This window comes from Cololabis saira, chromosome 10, assembly GCF_033807715.1.
Source record: "Cololabis saira isolate AMF1-May2022 chromosome 10, fColSai1.1, whole genome shotgun sequence".
Lineage (NCBI taxonomy): Eukaryota > Metazoa > Chordata > Actinopteri > Beloniformes > Belonidae > Cololabis > Cololabis saira.
In genome coordinates this window covers 15,023,626-15,046,427 of record NC_084596.1, presented here as the reverse complement: position 1 = coordinate 15,046,427, position 22,802 = coordinate 15,023,626, and the positions used below count along the sequence as shown (strand labels likewise).

General features: G+C 41.8%; 1 protein-coding gene across 1 annotated transcript in view; it reads left to right on the top strand.

Moving 5' to 3' along the window:
* The first annotated feature begins 302 nt into the window (after positions 1 to 302).
* Positions 303 to 22,802, top strand: part of LOC133452461 (piezo-type mechanosensitive ion channel component 2) — a 117,864-nt gene continuing 95,364 nt past the window's right edge. Inside the window, 3 exon segments of the mRNA XM_061731784.1 lie at positions 303 to 869; positions 8,346 to 8,441; positions 21,778 to 21,903. Coding sequence (XP_061587768.1) covers positions 806 to 869; positions 8,346 to 8,441; positions 21,778 to 21,903 — 286 coding nt within the window. The 5' untranslated portion in view covers positions 303 to 805.

Below are 22,802 nucleotides of genomic sequence, written 5' to 3'. Positions count from 1 at the left end.
GAATCCAATGATAAGTGAAGGTCCTCTGAAAAATCAAAAAGTCACCCTGGAAGTAGTAGGTTATTTATTTAGATTTAAGCAAGTGGGTTAATACAAAGCAGTAAGAATATAGTTTTGTAAAATCTTGCCAAATCTTGAGCCCGTTATCCTTAACAACTCTTTATTATGAGGGGGCGGGCCGGCTCCCAGCAGCTCACTTGTGATTGGCCGAGCCTCCTGTCCGTCAGAGGAGTGCCAGTATCCTCCTGTTGTTGAATACAGCCCACGCCACAAGTCAAGAAAAAAGTCAATTTTCACTCACGTAGGTGTCGACTTATCCGGTCTTCTTTTAACAGAGACCAGTGAAGACAGTTTTAAAAGTTTAACAGCGACACACTGACGCAGTTTGTTCTTTATGTATTTATTTTTTCTCCTCCCCTTAAAAAAAAGTTAATTAGGACTTGGAGGTGGTGAGGGGGGACGGGACTTGCTGGCTCCTTTTTCACGCGCTTTGTGCGCGCCGCAGCTGGAGCACCTGAGTCCGCAGCTGCCGGCATGACTTCAGCTCCTCCGTGGCTCTGAACTATCATGGTGACTTTATTATCCAGCGGACGCGGACCTGCTGTGGAGAAGCTCGGGGAGGAATGGCTGGAGTCCGGGTGTCGGCGCGGGGGAGCCGCTGTGGCTGCGCTGCGGAGCCAGCCGGGATCTGACGCAGCGCAGCAGACCGGGATGCAAGAAGAGCAACCCTGAGAGAGACAATCTCCCCTTTTTCTTTTTCTTTTCTTTTTTAACTGGATTCAAACAGGGGGCCACATATTAAGTCATGGCCTCTGAAATGGTGTGCGGGCTGATCTTCAGGCTGCTGCTGCCCTTATGTCTTGCAGCTGGTGAGTTTCCTCTGAAATACACACTTTTCTTATTGTTTTTTTTTGTGTGTGTTTTACGCATCTCTGGTGTTGTGTGTGCGCCAATTGAGGTTGGACCAATTAAAAAAAAAGCATTCAGCTGACCCATAAAGTCAGTTAATCAACATTATTGCCCATTATTCCCTGAAACAAACCTCTGACCTGCTATTAAAGCACACTGCAAAAACTCAAAATCTTACCAGGAATATTTGTCTTATTTCTAGTCAAAATGTCTCATTTTTAGTCAAAAAAATCTCTACTTAAAACAAGAGTCATTACCAGAAAAAATATTATTTGACAATTTCACCTGTTTTAAGTAAATTTTCACTTAAAATAAGTAGAAAAATCTGCCAGATTTATCTTCTCATTACAAGCAAAAAAATCTTGTTCCACTGGCAGATTTTTCTACTTATTTTAAGTGAAAATCTACTTGAAACAGGTGAAAACTGTTGTTTTTCCCAGTGATGAGTCTTGTTTTAAGTGTAATGAGATTTTCTTTTACTTAAAATGAGACATTTTAACTAGAAATAAGACGAATATTCTTGTTAAGATTTTGAGTTTTTGCAGTGCACAACCTCTACATGTCTGCACTGATGCTGGAGTCCCATCCCTCATCATTGCTCCAAAACAGAAATCCTGCACAGTCATACACCACCTCTTACACTATTACACACATTTCACGGACATACCAGCACCTTCCTCCACCTAGGTGTCAACTTTTATTTGGTATAGTAAAGAAAAACAGCCAAGAAACTGGGCATCTAATCAGTGCAGAGTTCACGTGAAAAGGATGTAGCAGCTCCATGTCTCATTATAAGAAAAAATAATAATTAAACAAAAAGGCAGAAATTAGGGACTGGTTTTTGTTTTAACCTGATCTGTTTTGTCTCTGTTTAAGTGAAACTGAAAAGTTAATTATAGTGTACCGATATAGCAGCACAATTAGCTCAATTACTGTACGGCTGTAACACTAAATGCACACACTGCCATGCCTGTGCAATTTTGGTAATTTATATCATTGTGGTTTCTGAGTTTTGTTTATTGGCTACCCATGAATCATCACCGTTGTTCAGGGTTTAGCTGCTGACAGTGCAACTGTTATTAATTAGCATTTACATCCACATTGCAGATGTTTTCGCTGCCGTTTCACATTCCTATAAATTACAGAGCCCGATTTGTTTACTGGTCGTGCAGCTTTGTTAAGAAAAGTTGAAGTTGCTGTCTTTTTGCAAGTTTGTGCCTGATTCACAACTCTGCTATGCAGACGTAGGGGATGATTCACACTGGCTGCTTTTCTTTTTTTTTTGTTTTGGAGTGGAAGGGCTCAGACACTGATTTAAAGTCTATCCAGAGGATGCTGGAGTTTTGATCTCACCTGCAGACTCTTCAATTTAAATGCAGTTTACTTACAGCTGTAAACCTGTGGTAGGCCACAAATGAAAAATGATTAGCGCCAAGCTGACACTGAGGTTCCAGTGTAGTGTCTGTGTGCAGGGCACAGGCCCTTTTAAAGCTAACAGCATGCTTTCTATAGATAAGACCCACTCAATTCCACCATAATGCAGCGCTTGACAGGCCAACGTGCCCTTTATTTTCCAAAAGCAGTTGTGAAGCCATGAGTTGTCTCCATTAATTCGTGGAAAGTCGTTTTAACTGTATGAATTAATAATGCAGTTGTGAGAGAGAAGAATTTCCTACCCCTTTTATCGTAAACATACCTTTTAATATTTGATGTTTTTTCAAAGTGCCAATGAGCACCTGTCATGCGCTACAGTTGTGCACAAAAGCTGACAGAAATGTGGAAATGCAAAGTGGAAAATTAAGGAGTTTCTTTTATCAGCAGTTGATTTTAATTTTTTTAATTCTTTATTTTTAAATTTTTTTTTTGTTTTTTGTTTTATTCACTCAGTTTATTTGGAAAAATAAAATCATGTGTGCGATGTATGTTGCAAAGCGTTGCTTTTCGTGCCCCGCAGTGACAGAGTCGTCTGATGACGTTACATATTCAGTGTTTCCTGTCGACCATCTGACAGCACCTCTATTGAAACGCACACAACTGCTGGGCCCGTGTGTACACAATCCCCTCAACCGACACACAAACACTGGCACACAACCCCAGTTTTCCTGATCAAACAGCGCACTGTTTATGTGTTTACTGGCAGAGTGTGGGACATCATTGTGATCTCGCTCTTTCCCAAACGTCTCCCCTGAACTGAACGTGTCGGGTGAACTTACGGGAGCTGAAAGCGAAGCATCGAAAGCAAACTCAGGTGGAAGGAAACCTGCAGAGCATCAGTGGAGCGCTGATGTTTACAATTTGTACAAAGATTAATTGACACTGTGTAGAGGCTGTGCCAACACAAAATCCTCAAATTTCATGCAATAATTAGAAAAAATTGCCAATATTTGTGTGTTAAATGTCAAAGACTGAACTTGACTGTTTAAATAAATAGTTATTTGTGAAGGACACGAAAAAACATGAGGATGGAAAATTGTTTGATACTAAAAGTTCCTGGAAAATGTGTCATGTTCTTCCTGAACTGTTAATCTTTTAATTTATCTACTTTGTTTCAGACCATTTTTTTTTTGTTTGAGGTCCTGAAACACTGAATCTTTCCATAATACTGTCAAACCAGCAGTTTTTTTTCACATGTTTTGTAGTGTCCTAACATGCAAAAGGTGATTGACATCTTTTATCTTCTGAAAAGGTAAATAAAACACCCTTTAACCGAGCAATAAAACACCTACTTGCTCAACTTAAAACACCAGAGTTGATAGAAAAGTATTGCAATAGTGTCATCTGGAACAATAAGCTGCTTAAAAAGAACTGGACAAAGCCAATGTCACGTCACCCAGGTCTCTGAAAAGTGCTTTTGAAGCTCATTTTTCAGAGCGCTGTCAACCAGCGCTCTGAAGAATGAGCTTCAGAGGCACTTTTCAGAAACCTGTGGCTTCCATATTGGCAGGACTTGACTGCCAAACGCTGGTAAATCCAAAAATGGCAAAAAGAGGCGAAAAATAGTGGAGGAGATGGTTGGAACATACTGTACCTACTCCACCACATCATTTACCTCAAGCTACATTGAGCAGCTGCTGGCAGTTTCTTATGCTGGTTCTCGCAGCTGAAACGTTACGAGCCGTCCTGCCGACGAGCCTGCGGCCTTCGCCCTCAGACCTTTTCTAAGCTAAGCTGGAGCTCTTTGTGCCTTTCTGTTTCTCCAGTTAATGGGACGAAATTACCTTAAAAATTTGGTGTTTATTCACAGCTCAGAAGTCAATTTCATTTAAAGTGCTAAGAAGATAAAGCGATGAGCCCCTAGTGGTTATTAGATCAACTGCAGTTTTCCATACTTCTTGAAAACCTGTAGCTCATGCGATACTATTCAGTGGCTAATTATTTTAGCCAGTACATTTCACATTCACCAACTCTGTTTTAAACTGACAACTTTAACTCCTTAAACCCAGAGGAACTGCATTTATTGTGCTTCTTTGAATCCCCAGCTTTGGTTTCCTCAGCCCCCATCCAACACCCGACGTCCTTACGCTGCTGTTTGTATTGTACCTTTCCAAACCAATGACACACAGAACATGTGTAAGGCGGCACAACGCCACAGAATATGCCTCCCCAACATGCCGAGTGTAGCAGTGTAATTTTATAGAGCCATTAGGGCTGTGCAATTAATCGATTTTAAATCTAAATCAGATTTATTAATCAAGACGATTTAAAAAAAAAAAGGAAAATCGGAAAATCGATTTTCCTTTTTTGCAGCTGGCTGCATTACAGACAAAGCTCGTCTAGTCATCTTTGTTTGGTCAAGAAAATTGTAAATGTTGTCACTTTATTAAACTCAAGGAGGATTTACAGTATCTTTCAATTGCACTTCATTCCCAATAGGGAAATTTGTTTGCTATTTTTCTTTAAAAATAAAGATAAAATATTTGAAACAATTTATTCCATTGTCTTTTGTAGTTTTACCAAAAAAATCGAAATCGAAAATCGGGGTTTCAGAGAAAAAAATCGGGATTTTATTTTTGTCCAAAATCGCCCAGCCCTAAGAGCCATACATGTGGACCCCAAATCTGAAAACTGCTGATGTTTTGTAACATCTGGAAGAAAAGATAAAAGCCCTTTCACCGAAAAAAAAAAAAAGAAGGTTGACTGACATGACACAGTTTCCAGCAAAGAGAACGTCGTCTGCTGTGCGGCTCAGTGCAACCCCAGTAAAGATCGGGAGGCGATATCCTTCAGTTCTTATCTAAACCTCTGAGGTAACGGCTCCCCGCCGGTCCGAACCACTCACTGAAATTATTATTTTTCAGAGTAGACAGCCTCATACGAAGTTTCTAAACTGTTTTTTTTAAACGTCCCCTTCAAAAACGTTGGTGTAAAGTTTAAAACTGTTGGGAATTCTTTTCATTAAGTTCCCCAGAGTTTGAAATTCCTGAGTTATCTCCCCAGTGCTTGGTTTAGCCTGGCACTGCTGTGCATCATCAGCTGTAATAGTTTTTTTTTTTCATGTTTGAGATTAGTTGGTTCCGACTTGACAGCAAAATTCAGCTCCCGTGTGTTGGAGAGTCATGTATCTACAATGATGACTTTAACTGGGGAAGACAAGAGCTCTATTCAGGCAGGAATGGGGATTTCACAGTAATCCGATGTCTGAAAACAATGGCAGTTTATTTTCATTCTCTGTGTTAGATCCTCAGATGGTGAGTCATGCAGCGAAGCAAACGTTCGGGAAGGTTGTGGTCAAGTGTCTGCAGGCCAGCGCTAGGACCCCAGCCTGCACATGCAGACTTGTTGCAAGAACAATCAGAACAGATGCCGATAACTTCCCATTTGTAACTCTGAGCAGATGAATAAAGGCTGTACCGGACTCTGGGTTGCCAAATTGGACAAACCTGGCAGTTCAGGGACTAATTTAATACCACATTTACTGAAAATGAAATGGGTGGAGGATATAAATGGTGCAGAATATTAAAAATAAAAAAAGGAATAGAGTGAGTCATTCCCTCAGCCTGAAATACAATCTTTGACTTTTCTTTTAAAATAAAAAAATAAAACAGGAACAATTAAGTGTTTTTCTTCCAACGCTGTTACATTTGTGGCTTGCCCTTCTTGCATATCAGTTATTCATCTATACTTACGATGACAGATATTCTACAGATGTTTGCGATTTGCCCGAGACATCAGGCCGCGTGACATTTATTAACTTTTGTTAGTTTTCGTTGGTCTGTATCTGAGCACGGAGAAAGCCAGGAGGTACACTTATTTCTCCACCGAGGGAGAAGTCAGAGCCAAGTCAAAATGTCAATGAATAGGTCCATTGACTGCACGAAGATAAATAAAAGCACCATTTTCTGCAGTTATGTGTAATTTTTTTCAGTAGTTTCAACACCAGTAGCTGCGGATGCCTGTGACTCAGACGATAACTCGGGCGGACGACCGAGTTGTAAACTCTGCGCTTGTTGATCTAACGGCGAGGAGAAATTTTGGAGGTCAGGCCGAGTGTCCGCGTTGCACACAGAGTCACTGTGTACTTCCCTCCTCTCCTGCTGGCCTGAAAATGTTCAAAGAATTTGCACAGCTTATCACAGATTTGGTGCTTACTTTGGGATTTAACCTGTAGTGCTTGGCTTAAGTGGAAGCGGTGCCTCCTGCGTAGGTAGCGTGGTTCGTTTTGGTTGCATTAATTGCTGTCAGCTCGACCGGCAATGCGAGCTCTTTAACTGGTAAGAGCCCTGATTAGGCCGGATGGTCAGTTGGACTTAGGAAATGAGGTGTCTTATTGATCAATACTTCATTGAATGGTTTTTGGAAGTTGTGTTGCACTTAAGTGTTTTAACGTTGATCATTAAGACCAAAAGGCTTTCATCATTAGCCTGCAGTGGGGAGTGTTTGCAGTATGCGTGTGCAGGGCTGGCGTTCGGGGAAAAGGTAGCCGAGGGGAAGGAAGTTACATAATCCAGTGTCATCTACGCTGACACATTCATGAAAATCACAATGGAGCTCGGCTCTAACAAATAACAGTTTATAAAAATGTCCAAATCAAAGAGATTGCACTCACATTTTTTTAGGGAAGTGAAACCTAAGCTTGTTTTCCCCAGTTTGGTTGAATAGCAGCTGAATACTGTGAATACGTTTTTTTTTTTTTATATATACAAAAACCACTCAACATATTTTCACTCTCACCTTAACTTGTATGAAATATTGTTTTTAATAAATCTGGAAATGGAGTTGCTTTGTTTATATTAATAATATACAAAAACGTTTAAATAAACCAGGCTCAGTTATCAGATCTTATCTGGATACTCAGTTATATTCAGTCGTTTCCGTTTCTAACACTTGTTATGATGTTTCCCACTCTTCAACGTTCCACATCCTCCTGATTTTGGCCCCTAGAAGCTGTTATTTTCCTGTTTTTAAAACGGTGACCTTTCTCAGCTTCTGTGGCAAAACTTTCATGGATTTTGTTCTTTCAGTCAGCCGTTCTTTTATTACATTTCTGTGATGTTGGGTCAGGGTGGCAGAGACCTCCCTGTCTGCAGCCACCTCCTCTGGCTGTGTCAGGCTGAGAGATGTCATCTCCCCAGCTTGAAACACCTCCATACGGAGGCGGTCGAGTTGCATCCTGACCAGATGCCCGAGCTGCCTGATCTGCTTCCCGGTTCCTTCCTCCCTGAGGAAAGCAACGTAGAACGACTGGGCAGCAGAGATGGCACACCGTGCTACTACGATCTCCTCGGTTCTTCCTTCAGTCGTGAAGAATAAAAACCTAAAATCCTCCACTTGAGGCAGCAGCTTGTCTCAAACCTGGACGGGGCAGCCCACCCCTTTCCCATGGTTCTCATCCCACGCTGCTTCTCACCAGGCCGTGAACAGCTACCAGTTTGGGCTGAAGATCATTGGTCCCTAAAACCATAGATGTAGTCCTCAGGGAGATTTTGTTCTTTTTATTATTAAAAAAAGCCAGACCTCCAGTATAACATACAAAAAGCTACAATAATCTTGCGTTATGAAGTGTTCTTGTGTCACGAGCCTTCCAGCCGACAGAGGCGGATCCAGCAGCTGCAGGCGGTTAATTGTCTCTCTCTCGTAACACCTTAAGACCGTTGGGCCATTATTGTACTTCAAAACAAACATCAGTTCCCTGAGTAACTGAATTAAAGGCAGATTTCTTTCTTTTTTTCTCTTTCGGAGGGTGGATTGAAGACAGATGAAGACATAATGAGGCTGATGAGTGTAAAGTTTAGTGAGAGGAATGTTCTGGTGTTTATTACCACAAGCAGCTTTTCTACACCGAGAACATTTTAATCACTTTAAACACATGCTCCTCTCGTGTGTGCGTCAAGTTAATCTCAGTGATGATCCAAGTCTCAGTCTCTGCTCTTTATTTACCATTGTAAAGGGTTATGGGTTAAATACTATGATTTAAACGCTGATTTGTTTCTTTGCAGCTTGCCTGTTCCGGTACAATGTCCTGTCCTTCATCTACCTCATCTATCTCCTGCTTATCCCACTCTTCCCGGAGCCCTCAAGCACGACAATGCAAGGTAAGATCTACGGCGCGACTCTGAAGTTTTATCCTGTTTTCAGTTACTTTGACTTTGAATTTCCCCAAAGGTTTTCGGTTTGAATTTTGTCCTCCGTAATACAAACCAGCCTTTTCTGTAGGAGACTTGAATTTCCTCGTCATGAGGGAGAGTTTGGCACGTGGTTCAGCCCATGAAAGGTAATATTGAGTAAGTTCAGGAACAAGTCCATATACAATAAAAGAAATAATCCTCTGTTAGCCAAAGTAGTGATCGGTCAGGGACGGATCTGAAGTCTGCTTGATGAGCAGTGACAGTTAAAGGTTAGGTTTGGTTTATTTCCACACATAATGCCCTTATAAATGATAAAAACCAAACAAAAAAGCTGCGATTTGAAACCTTTAAGACCTCATTAAATGTCCTTTGCAGGAAAAAAAAGAGAGAATTGGGATGTGGGCTGTTTTTGATGATAGTTAAGCACTTAAGTTGCTAAAATGGCTGAATAAAAGCTGCACATTGATTCTTTTATTTGGTTTGATTTAGAAAAAAATCTATGATCTCAGTGCATTTAAGGTGGAAGTCAAGCTTCAAATTGAACCTTTAGGAGGGGTGGAGTAGCTGCCAGCTGGTAAACTAGCTTCAGTGTCATCCTTTCATGACAAAGCAGAAGCCTTTTATTGTAAAGGAGTAATTACAATGGACCTCTGTGGTTTTTCAGAAGCGACTGAGGTGGCTGGACTGCTCACGGATGATGAATGTGAGGTTGTGGCGGCCAAGTTGAGCAGCGCCTTAAAGCGCCCTCTTCACCGCAAACTACTAAACAGCACACCTCCCAGACCTCTACAGTAATAACATGGGTTTCTGCAGAAGACCACATGCATTGTTTAATAATACATAAACCCTTATTGGCGGCGGGAGCAGCATCCAGTCTGAGATCCATCCTCTCCAGCTGAAATAACAATCAGGAAGTAAAGGGGGAAGAAAGAGAAACGAGAGGAGGGCGCAGGGAAAGTGGACCACTTACAATCTCATCAATAGTTAAAGAGATGAGGCTTCTAGTGGAGCTGGATGCTCACCTGTCTGATGGCTATTGACTCCAAGGAGGACTGCACGCTCTTCGCAGGATTCATCAATTTTTAGTCGTAAAGAAAAACAGAATATCTGTCTTATCAGTCCCAAAGCTATAGTGCGACTGACATGAGCCTAAATTACCCCCTCAGACCACCAGAAGTAAAGCTCTTTATCCTCCTAAACGTTTGCAGACGTAGAATATTTATACTCCTTGATGAAGAACGGTTGATCTGATGTCAATAAATATTCACAGATTCTCTTCAGACACTTGAACAATAGTAATGAATATAAACACATGTTTACAGTCATGTATAAGACAAAGTTATCAATATAGTTGTCAAATTAATTCTCTGATGTATCATTTAACTAATTCATCATGTTTTGCGCGGAAGATTTTAATTATCACATAGTTTCCAGGACATAAATAGGTTTAACTTATTCCCGGTTCATTTATTCGTTTTAACGACCGTTTAATCAGGTGGGCTGATTGTTTGAGTCTGGATTCATTTACCAGCTGAAAAACAGCCAAATACGATGCTTCTGCAGAATTATTAGTCATTTTTAAGATTGCATAGTATTTAGTCTGTTATTTAGTCCAATAATGAAAGTAAGCGTTTATGAAAAATTGAATACAGTATGAAAAAAGATTTCAGATTTTATGGGGGGGGGGTCAGGTTTCTCCTCTTGTTCCTGGTCATGAGCACAGAGTTTCAAACCAAGAGATAAACAAAACGTATCTTTTCAACTAGGACACATCCAGAAATCTTAATCGGATTCGGAGCATGAAAGTCGTAAATCGGAGCAACCGCGAAACCACAGATGACTCGGCGAAAAATGTTCTAGTTGTGTGCTCGAAACAAAATACGCGTTCGTCTAAGGCAAAAAACAAGACAAAAAAAACTAAAACGCGGTGTACGCAGCACAAGCTGATCACTCCTTTCTTAAAGCAGCACAACGTAACTTTGAGCTTTTCTGAGTTTGGCGGCATCTTTTGGACAAAAGCGGTAGTGTTTTACCAGAAAGAACACTACGTTTCCCCATGAGCACCAGCGCGTACTGCCGGAAAACTCCTGTCCCGTCGCTGCATTTGTTTTGATGAGAGGAGACGGGATGCTTTTCTGTTTCACCAAGTGAACAGACAGAACGCAAAAAAAAAAGATGTTAAACTGCTGGAAAGGAACTGGAATTTACCAGATACCTTAAACAAGGAAGCCAGGGAGCAGTATATGGAGAAAATAATGATTATTAACGGTCTGGATCTATATGAAATCCCTTCTGAAGACCCATGTGTTTCAATAAATTTGTATAATAGTACAACATACAGTACATGTTTTGTATTACTCTTACTTCTCTTTTCTTTTTTTTGACTGCTATATTATGGTGAGGCTCCGAGGCGTGATTATTTTTGTTTTCCTCGTGAGATTATTTTTTTCCTCTGCAGCTACAAATAAGAGTTAATATTTTTTCCTCAACAAACTAGTTTTATCTGAAGATTGGGGTTAATTGCACCGCAGAGAGCTGGCCAGCAACTGCGTTTAGTTGGCGAAGTGGGGAATAAAACCCGTGTTTTAATCCGACCCGGTCTGTGTGAGTGTTTGTGGTTTAAGGCTGATTTATGGTTCTGCGTTAAATCGACGCAGAGCCTACGGCGTAGGGTACGCGGCGACACGCACCGTACGTTGCGCGTCACCACGTACCCTACGCCGTAGGTGTGCGTCGATTTAACGCAGAACCATAATTCAGGCTTTACTGTGTGGAAGCCGGTGTTTGGTCGTTACAGCCGCGATCCAAAGCGAGCCGACGACTCTTTCACTCTTTTACTTTGTTATGTCAGATACTCGGTCTCCGTGGTTCTGGCTCCGAGCAGGAAACCGTTGAAAAGTTAAACCATTAGGATCTTTTCCCCACGTCTGTTGTGTGGAGCTGCTGCAGCCACAACGCAGCAACAGCTTCTGCTGAGCTCTGCGCTCCACGCCCCGCCCATTTTCGTCTCGACTGCGAATCGGGAAGGAGGGGGAAGTGACGTATGCCGTAAAGCAGTCAAAGTCGTAACGATTTGTAGTTTTTTAGTGTGGCAGGGTTCCTACCATGCTCCTCAAAGTTACATAGTGCCAGTGAAGGTGATACAGACTCCCTCAGACCATGACAGAGGTGTCATTAAACCTGTTGGAAGTTGATGTACCATCACAATGACTCTGGAAATATGATATTAAGGTGGAAAAGTTACGTAGTGTCGCTTTAATGTACCATCCATCCCCAACTTGTGACACAGTCAGCAGAAGATCTGAAATAAAGTATCACACTGGAGAACTGTAAGGCTGTGTTGATTTTGCATTGAAATATAACAACACGTCACGTATCCCTCAATTGATTTAAACTAACAAAGACTTCTAAGGTAAGAATTCATTGTTGCAACAATTTTGAGGAGTCCAAAATCTCAGAAAAGCACGTCATTTCCACCGTAAGTTTCAAACGTTACAAACCCAAGACACTTTTAATGTATGCAGTAAAAACAACACTCTCAATAAACCACAAAACAACGGTTTTCTGCCGGGCTAAAACAAAAATAAATAAATAAAACGACATTGAGAAACGACTTGGAGAATGAAAGGAAAACATGAGGGGTTTGGTAAGGGAAAGGTTTCTGGTTTGAATCCCGACTGAGTCCTTTTTGTGTGGCGTTTTCATGTCCTCCCGGTAGCTGCTGCAGCTTCCTCCCACAAACCAAAAACATACACATTAAGTTGATTAGTGATTCTAAATTATCCGTAGGAGTATCCGTGTGCATGGCGGTTTGTCTCTGTAAGGCCCTGTGATGGACCGGTGACGCGGCCAGGCGTTCTCTGCCTCCCTGCTGCCGACAGCTGGGGTAGACTCAACCCCCTCATCTCTCAAAAGTGCACATAGTTTACTTTCCATTTATCTGGTTTTAATCCTGTAAGTAATAAGTCATGTATTAGCATGTTGTTTTGCCTAACTTAAAGGGGGCCTATTATGGCATCTAATACCTATTTTAAACAGGCCTTGAATGTCTTAAAAACAAGCTTTTGATTGTTTTTGCTAAATAAATTAAAAATTCAGCCTCTGAGCCATGTCTTTATCTTCCCATTCTCTAACCTCATTATCTATGCAGGATTCTGAGTGGGCGGGGCGGATATGATAATGAGGCACTGTGCTGATTGGCTGCCTGACGCGATGACGCTAATGACGCGATACACCGCAACGAAAAAATGGCGGAAGCTCTGGCCGGCCGAGTTAGTTGTTGTTGTTCCGGCCAGAGTTAGTTGTGGGCGTGGTTTCACGGATCGGAGGCCAACATCTGTAAATCGCTCCCGTCGTTACGTAACGACAGGAGCAGAATCTGAACGGCTCGTAGATCCACATCACACTGGATGGCTCATCCGGGCGGCTGTACAGACACTGCAGAATTTAGTTGCTTTCCTCCTTCTCTGAGTTGGCAGGCTGAGGGGAGACCACTTTATATATGTTAAAGCAAGAAAAAACGTGTTTTTCATAATAGGTCCCCTTTAAATTCACACATCCGACCAATGTACCGCCCGCTGTCTGAGAAAGCGGTGCTTGAGATGTGATCCCAACTGTTCCGCAACACATGTCAGCTGTTTAATGAAAAAGTTTATCTTTCTGTTTCGTCTTCAATGATCCATTAAGATCAGATGCCGCAAGCGGGTGCTGCAGTCTCCTTAGTGTTCTGGATCAGTGGTCTCCAACCTTTTCTGTACCGCGGACCGGTTTAATGTCTGACAATATTTTCACGGCCCAATCTAAAGGTGTAGCTGATAAAAACTAAATAAAATGACAAAATCGGAATTAAAAACTGTGGTATTTTCTCTATAGTAATAATAATAATAATAATAATGATGATAATAATAATAATAATAAAACATCATTTTCGAAAAAATTAATAATGGAAATTATAAATTACCTCTTAATATGAGTATTTCTATAAATGTATAAGTATATCTATAAGTGTTTTTATGTTTGTTTTCTCATTAACGTTATTTAAAACCAGGCTTTTATTTTATTTGTTATATATTAAAGGGGACCTATTATGAAAAACACGTTTTTTCTTGTTTTAACATATATAAAATGGTCTCCCCTCACCCTGCCAGCACAGGGGAGACAAAATACCATGAATTTCTGCAAGGTCTCTGACCCCCGCCGGACAGAGTCCCCCAGTGTCACGTGGTTTTTTTTGAGCCGATTAGAATCTGCTCCCGTCGTGATGTCACGACGGGAGCAGATTTCCAGAGGTTCCGCCTCCGCTGCTGAAACCACGCCCACAACCAGCTCTCTCCGCTGCTGGAGCGGTCCTTTCATTGAGCCAGTCGGACGCGGCGCCGCAGCGCAGCGGATCCGGGTTAAATCATCCAGGTTCCCGGGTGGTTTGGGAGCTGGGTCCTCGGGGGTCTGTCCCATGCTGGACCAGCTTCACCCTCCGAGATTTTCAGGCAAATCTGTCTGTTTGATCCCCGGTAACGGGCGATGCGCCGCGGATGCGCTCCGGAGCGGATCTGTGCGCCCGCCGTGGAGTTGCAGCGCCCGTCGCGCAGAATCCGCCGGGCAGATCCGGCTGAAATTCCGCCTGTCGGTCCCCGGGAGTCCCTGCTACCAGTCCAGGCCGGTTCCTGCGGTCTCGGCCGGTCGGAACCGGTCAGATTCCCCCGTTAAAGCCGCGGTGACGCGAGCTGCTCCAGCAGCGCTGCTCCCGGGCGCCCGGCGTGTCTCCGGGGCCAGCGTTCAGCATCCGCCGGGTAGATCCGGCTTAAATAGTGCATAAATGTTATTTATATACAACTCATATTTTATTTTTTTAACAATAAAGTTCCCATTTGTGAAAATTCAGTGTTGTGATAATTTACAGGCTCGGGCTGCTCTGGCGGAGCAGGTTTATCCTCCTCCCCTGCTACACGTCATTCAGGGAGCCAATCAGCACAGAGCCTCATTATCATACCCCCCCCTTCCCTAAAAATGAGGCGCAGAAAAAGAGGTTAGAAGCGGTAAAACTAGTGACAGGGCCCACAGGCTGGATTTATGATTTATGTAGAAAAAACTAGCTTTAGATTGTTTTTAAGACATTCAAGGCCTGTTTAAAATATACATTAAATGCCATAATAGGTCACCTTTAAGGAGACCGATATTTAGTGCTTTTATTTTGAAGGCGTCTCGCCGAGACCTTGTAAACATCCGGCGCTTCGGACTTTAACGGTAAAAGTTTAACGGCAGTAGAAAGTGTTGGGAATGCTAAAGTGGAGCCTAACTGACACAAACAAGCTAATTTTATGCCGTATTTATGTACATATTGAGTTTGGTTGCCATGGTTACTCATGTATTGTGGTTAACGGTAGCTGTTATTACCGAGCGAGCAGCAGCTGTGTCGGTCTGTATTTAAGTTAAATAAAACTTATATGAATGTAGAAAGACTAACTCTATTTTATTTTATTCCTTTTATAGCTCTTAAGGTGTGTTTGCAGTGTATTTATTGTACATCCAAGAAATAAAAACATTGTGAACCATCAGTTTGAGAGTCAACCATCATCAGTCGAGGCTACAGAAATCATTTTTTCTTTCTGTGCGGCCCGGTACCAAATGACCCACGGTCTGGTACCGGGCCGCGGCCCGGGGGTTGGGGACCACTGTTCTGGATGATAACTTTGACCTGAAGAGGAGTAAATGTTCCACACTCTCGTGTTTATGCGACCTTTTTTTGTCAGACGTGTGCATTGTTAGAGTCACATACGGTGTCCGAATGACATCAGAAGTGAAGTGAAGAGAGGTGCCACAGGCATCAGATAGTATGAGATACTCCTCTTGTGTAGCCTGCCAGGACTTGTATCCCATCTGTCTGGCTCAGCTGTCTGTCATCGGGGAGGAGGCTGCAGGCTGACAGACACAGTAGGAGGAAGTTGCAGCCGACAGGATGACTTTGGACTAAAAATGAAAAATGATGTTATCTTTGTACAGCAAACAGCTCGTATTAGTAAATATTTGTTAGATCATTGACAGGAGGGAGTTTGTTTACTGTTCAACATTTACAGTTGTCAGATTTCAGACATATATTTTACTTTCCCTAATTCTTAATAATTTCCCTTTAATAATTTGACAAAAACCTCCTAGAAACATTGACAAAATACACACAGACAGCGGCAACTACAAAAGTAAATGCATATTATTGCACAGAGGAGGGACACACGCAACATTTTATGATTTAATTTAGAGGGAATCAGGAGAAGAATTTCATAAATTCAGCATTTTTTTTTTTTTTTTTTGATGGTCTGTTTCAGTTTTGTTTTCCGTCCTTAAAGGACATGCAGCAGTTAGATCTGCCGGGTTAATTTAAGCCAAATGTTAGACATAACTAATTCATTAGGTATAATTAACTTTATAAAAGCCACGGCAGCGTGTTGTACCCAAAGCTGTGCCAGTATGCAAGACTCTCTTAGCAGGAGTCAAATAACATGTTATCCAACTTGCTGCTGTTGTTTTTGATTTACTCCGTAGGGTTGTAATTGTAGTATTTGGCTTCACATCCCCTTGACGGTGATTGTCAGCCGAGGTGAATAGAATGTGAATAACCCATTATGTGTGTTGCATTTTACTGAATCGGGACAAGAAAGTGGAGCCCTTTGGGGCTGTTTTTATTTTTTATTTTTAGATCATCAAATATTTTATGTTATTAGTGATTTATCAGGGTTTTTTTTTCCCAGCTTATAGACGTCGAAAATACGAGTTTGGCTTTAAAGCCTGGTTCCGACCAGGAGTGGGTCAGAAGCAGAGCTCTTCCAAATGATGTGGGACATATTTTTCTCTAAGTCTTATCCTTTCTGGAATTAAAAGGATGAGTGGTGTCAAATAGTGGTTGAAATCTCTTCTAAAACCCTGTGAATTGTTTTCCCACAGGTGTCGATGTACTAGTCGGAGCTCGCTCGCATTGGAAATTCACCAGATTAAGTCATTCTTCTGCCTAACTTCCTGCCAGCTCAATTCCTGGGAATGTGGTAGGACCATAGATTGTAAAACACTTGACGAAGGATTAAGTCACGTGACTCAATGGCTCTGCCCAGCTTGTCCCCCCTTATGGGTCAGGTCCTTAAGGTTTTTCTCCCATTGGGGGAGTGTTTTACCTGCCATTGTTTAAGTTATGTTCATGTAATAATTGCTCAGGTTTCATTTTTTGGTTCCCCGAAAGCGCAAAGAAACAACTTATGTTCTAATGGACGCTATATAAATAAAATTGAATTTAATTGAATTGAATTAATGAATGCTGTTTTGTAGCCTCTTTTCCTTCGTACGGAGCGGAGCCATGTTGCCTAGGAAGCCAATGGAATAAGACCACCGTATGTCAATCAAAGTTAGCGGTGGCTACCAGCTCTTCTCGAAAGCTGCTGGCAGACGTTTATAGCAGAATATTGCATTTAACATGTTGATAGGATGGCGAAATCAAAACTTACTGTCATGTTTAGCAGGCTTAGCATAACCAGCTAGTTGGTTCGCAAAGCAGGTAGCATCAAGGTTACAGATTAGGAAGTGATAATAGATAATCATTGGCTGAGCCAACTTTCAAGCGGTCATATTAAAATTAATGAAACAGCTTCATATAAATCTCCTGTCATGGTACGGAAGAATTCACCCCCTTCAGAGTTGTTGTAAATGTGAACTGAACTGATGAGACTAAAACGATTATTTTGACTGTAAATATAAGTTTATTTCTGCTCTAAAATTGGACATTTTAACATGGAGACCAGTGGAGATGGACTCACTTTTGCAGCCAGCCTCTAGCCGAGTCGAGGAGCTCAGTTCTACATGACCCTCAACCCGGAAGCTAGATTTTTTTTTATTTATTTTTTTTTATTATTTATAATTTTTTATTTTTCAAAATGAAGACAAAGACAATAAAAAAAAAAATAAAAAAAGACAAGAGGGTGGGGGGAAGGGTTGGTACAGATAAAATTTAAGAATGATGGTGCCTCTAGCATCAGTTCAGGTCCAGCTCTAAAATAAGAGTAAGTCAAATAAAATAAGAAGCATGTGACTAACACATCAGGTCATATCATTATCACATTATTCTCAACTGTTGTCTAATGACAGCCCATGAGGCAAATTGGTAATTTTCATTATCTTTGAGGATTGCGGTTGCCTTTTCCATTGATAATAAATCCAAAAAGTCATTCAGCCAGTTGTGTTTGTCAAAGCAGTTGGTTTGGTTTGCGAATCTTCCAGTTCATGAGTATTGACCTCTTTACAGACAGAAAGGCGAGAGCAATGATACGTTGCATAATCTTCCCATGCACGTTCTCCACTGCACTCCCCAATAAACACACAACAGGACATTGAGGAACACGAACATTCAAAATAGCTTCCAAAATGTCAATAACTTCAGACCAGAATTGTTGGACTACTGGGCAGAACCATAGCAGATGTATAAATGTACCAAGCTCACCACAGCCATGCCAGCACAGTTCAGAGACAACCCGGAAGCTAGATGGTTGGTGCTTGGGTGGGACCACGCTCGATGGCTGGAATGGCTGCGAATCACAGCAGCTGAGCTTCCACAAAAATGCATCTTCTAGTTTCTAGTTTGACACTTTCTTTCCCCTCCACAAATTGCATTGAGGAGTGGGACGATGGGGCTACATCAAATTTGCGTGTAGTCGAATGGGCGTAGTTCTTTTGTTAATGATGGAAAAGGAAACTATTTAAACTGATTAATGCCCTCTGTCTGGGAACATCTACAACAGACTCTACTCAACGTCTTGAGCCTGAATTGTGAAATACTTGCTTAACATGACGGTCGCCAGACACAGATGGCCATCAGAAAACAAAAAATGTTCTGTTTTAAAAAGGAAAAAAGGCTAACGGAGCCAGAGCTGTTGCCATGTCCAGAGCTTTAGGACCAATTTGGATACACAAGTTTGCTCAGACTCCTTATACCTCATATTTACAAGCATTCTTCTCCTTCGTTGTGAAAGCTCGGGGAGTTGCAATGGGAAATTAGCACAAATTGTTTTCACTTCTACTTTTAATAAGCCTGACGTGGTGCGCTGTTGCACACATGGCGATAAGGTTAGCGCTCAGCGGCCCGCGGCTCAGCGGTGGTACCTGGCTTTAGCCAGGATATTGTGCCACACCGCAGTAAAACTGCTGTGCGTACCCCGAAAGGATGCAGTAAATTTAATGAGATGGAAATGTGGCACGATAATTAACTACTGGAGCAGACTTCCGAGATATTTGTGACAATTTTATCTAACAGAGACAGTTAGATGTTATTTATTTATTTTTTTTTGCAATCTCTGAACAGAAATGTCAGAAAAAAATGATGCTGAAGATTTAAATTCTCATAATACGGATTGGTCTTGGATATCCTACTGTAAAGAATTATCGCCATAACAACTCCTGAAATTATCCCAAATACCTGTAGGTGCTCTATAAAATGTCCATGTGTTGAACAGCTGTGGCAGCTCCCCAGACGGCTCTCATCCTCCCCTCCCAGGATCCGTCATGTCCTCCCACAGCTGTGGTCTTTACCTGCATTAAAGGAAAACGCTGTCTTAGACCTTTAGGTTCACGTGGCCTCAGACAGCCAAGTCTCCAGAATCACGTATAAAGACCATATGACAGAGATATAAATAAGAAAATCGTGCATAAAGGGCAATTCTGCTTCCCCAACAATGAATTGGATTCTTAAAGGTCTTGTGGTCCACCAGAATGTTTATTTGACTTTTAAACAGAAATAAGCTTTGCTCAGTGCTCGTGGTGGCAGTTCTTAGCCAGAATATGCATTGTGAGCCACAGAAAATCCTACTTGGTTGCCTTCCCAGCTCTTTCAAAGACCAGCTTTCGACTCGTTAGCATATTAAATCAGTATGAAGGACAATAGGAAACAGCTGTATTTCTTCAAATAGATTCTTTTATTTCTAAAACCAAAGTTTAAGAAATCAGAAATATTGTTTTAATATTGCAAAACTCAGAATGAATAGAATAATACTTTATCAATCCCAAAAAGTATAAATTTTGCCGCGCCGAATCAAAGGAGAAAATTTATTAAATAAAGTGCAACAAAAAAAAAGAAGAAATAAGCATGGTTGAAATCTTTAATCTTTAAAGGATCGCCAAGAAATGAGGAGACTTGAGGAATGTTAGTCGGCAGTTTTGTTCAATTTTTATGCCTACTTCCACCCCTCTTCAGGGTTTATTCCAATAACTTCATAGATATTCATAGATCTATATGAGGAGAAGAAGTAATTGCCTATCATATACCGCTATCAAAATCCCAGCTCCCTCCAGCTTTCACCTGCAGGCTCTAATTCTGTGGTTGTGGGTTACGTTTAGTTTATCACCCCCAGCATCTCTCTGCAAGCCTAATAAACTGGAAACTCAAGTATGTTTTATCAGTAATAAAGTATTTGAAGACTTCATCGTGTGGGTTGACTGAGTGTGTTTGAATTGAGAGCCTGGCAACAGTTGAGCTGATGACATCACACAAAGCGTCAGCAAGTCGGTGAAATCTTGCGGTCGACAAAATGTACTAAAATTTAGCAGTTCAACACAGTTGTCAACAAACACTGCAGTCTCTCCTCCTTTATGCTTACGGCTCTTCCTGCACGCTGCCTGTTTTCGTAGTCTGAGACCTAAGAGATGTAAAAATCCAGAATTTGTTCCTGCTGCTTTATGTCTCAAAGTGTACTCATCAGTGAGGCGGATATCAGGGTTTCAGTTTTCCCTTTGGGCCGACTTGTAGTGAGGCTTTTCTGTGACAGTGTGCCCCCAGACTTCAGCTGTGTGCCACACTTTAAAAGTGAGTAACGACAAATTATGGCGCTTTTACACCAGTACCTACTCAGCCCGACTCTACTCGCCACGCCCCCGTTTTGCGCTTTTACACTACGGGTGGAGGCGGGTGGAGGCGTGCAGAGTAGATACTTTTTCTGTATCTATTCTGCCGAGGTTCTAAGCGGCTGAGTCGGCCCTGTATCTGACGTCATCACACCGTCAGACGTTTGAATCAGGAAGCGGGAATCAGCGCAAGAGCGGCTCATGGCTTTTTTATTCAACAGGCAATGGCAGCGCAAACGTCTGTTTGGTGATCCAACTCTGAGGTGCAGATGTTCATAAACCTGGTGGCTGAGGAGAGAATTAGAAAGGGGTCTAGACGGGCAATAAGGAACGAACCAGATCCACCAGGCGCTTGGTCACTTCTCAGCCACTCGCGGTTACCAGCTGACTTTTCATCAGTGCCGACACAAACAAAAAAAAGCGCCGCCACTTGAAGCTTCTTTCACTCTCATTTTTAACTTGATATCGAACACAAGTCATAGACCCAGCACATCTATCATCTCCTCCACGTTCTACATCTTTAGTGTTGTTGTCTTCTCCGTTTAGATCACGCAATCAAATACGTCACAGCAGCTTCGCTCCAACCCGCCCACTTCTCATCTGGGTGTCTAAAAACAAATGAGGACAAGGCGAGAGAGGCATGACGAGTCGAGTCGCGCTGAGTAGGTACTAGTATAAAAGCGCCATTAGACAATAAGCTCCTTCCCCATGGTGTTATTCCTAGAAAATAAGTTTTTTGTTTTCTTTGTCACTGTCATACTCGTTACTTTCCACGGTCTCACACACATTAATAACTTGTTTGCTCTCATCGTCTCAGCCGTGTCGGCTTCACTGGTTCGGTGTCACGCATATGAACGACATTCACAGTAATCAAAGCTTCGAATATGTATTGTTATTTTCTGCCAAGCTAATAAAATGGTGTTGGAGTCGGCCCATTAGCCCGTCCATTATATTTACCCGTGATCTTGGATTCCCCGTGGAAATTCGGGGAAGAAGTGGTTAAAACTTCCACCTACTTATTCTCTGCTGCCCGTCGTCTTTTCAATTAGTCTGAATTTGGTTCTGCGTCTGAAACCTCTCCTCTCACATGTAAACAACTTTCCCTTTGTTATGGTTACTCAGTGTAGCAGATGTCGAATGATGCCAGAATAACCACAACATCCAAACCATATGCTTTAGAAGTCTGTATTTTAATAAAAAAAAGGGCTATGTGGAAGATTTCAACGTCACCGTTTCTACTGCGGCACATTGCCACTAGGGCGGCGCTGTTCATGGTGCACATCAGCTTGTGTACAATTACCTTGTATCTATACAAGAAAACAAACAAACCAGCAAAGAGTGTTTTTCTGTGCATCAGGGCTCGAACAGCAGAAACCACCTGGAAATCCTTACACTGATTGGTGTTGAACTCATTATAGCGCTTCTCTCCCTTTAGGCCACACAGGGCGCCTGCTGCAGTCCCTCTGCTTCACCAGTATGTCCTTCCTGCTTCTCCACATCATCTATCAGATTACCGTCAACAGCCTCCTGGCCGGGAACTCCATCTCCTCCAACTTCAGCTGTGAGTACACTGCAGCCTTTATGGTCATAGCTTTAAGGCAAATGAGGTTTGTTGTGTGCAGGGGGAATCAAAAAGCTTCAACAGAAAGGAATAAAGTGGATGGAGAGAGTCTCGTTCAGCGGTTCTGGCCTTCCACAAACCTTTTAAAAAGATAAAAGAAGCAAATTATGTGTTTTTTAGAAAGGTCAGACTAATAAAACCACAATCAGTCTAATAGAGGATTTTAGAATTACTTTACAGCTTCGTTGTTGGAGATGAATTAGGTCTCTAATTACTAATTTGCAGATATTTCAGTTCCTGTGCTCACGGTAGCCAACATCAACCCAATGTGTTTTTCTTAATTGTGCACATGAACTAAAACGTAGCTCCTGTGTTGCTACAGTTACATACACACACATATAAAACATATAAAATGTACGCAGAAGTGTAAATGAAGGTTAAATATAATTTTTAAGAGATTAGGTATAAATAAAATACAAGACTTCAGCCAGTGCTGCCAGTGTCCAAACGGAGGAAGTCTCTACTTACTGTGGCAAATGTTTATTTCAGACTGGGCGCACATGTGTGCCTCATTCATCACACAGGCCGATTTCTGCGCATAAACTCTGACCCCCGCCAACTGATGTGGTGTCATCAGAGAAGGTTTAGCTGATCCACGGCCCAAAGGGACAGTTTTTGTCCAAACTTTTAAATTAAGACTTGCACCATTTGAGCAAAAACAAATATTCTAGAAATATCCCGACTCCTATTGCATTTTTGTCACATCACAAGGATTTATGACTCCAACACATTCCTCAATTTAATGGACTTTCTTGTGCCATATGGCGGCATAGGAGAAAAAAAAAAAAGGGAGATGCCAGTAAAGAAAACAGTATAAGCGGCACACTCACTGTTGGGTA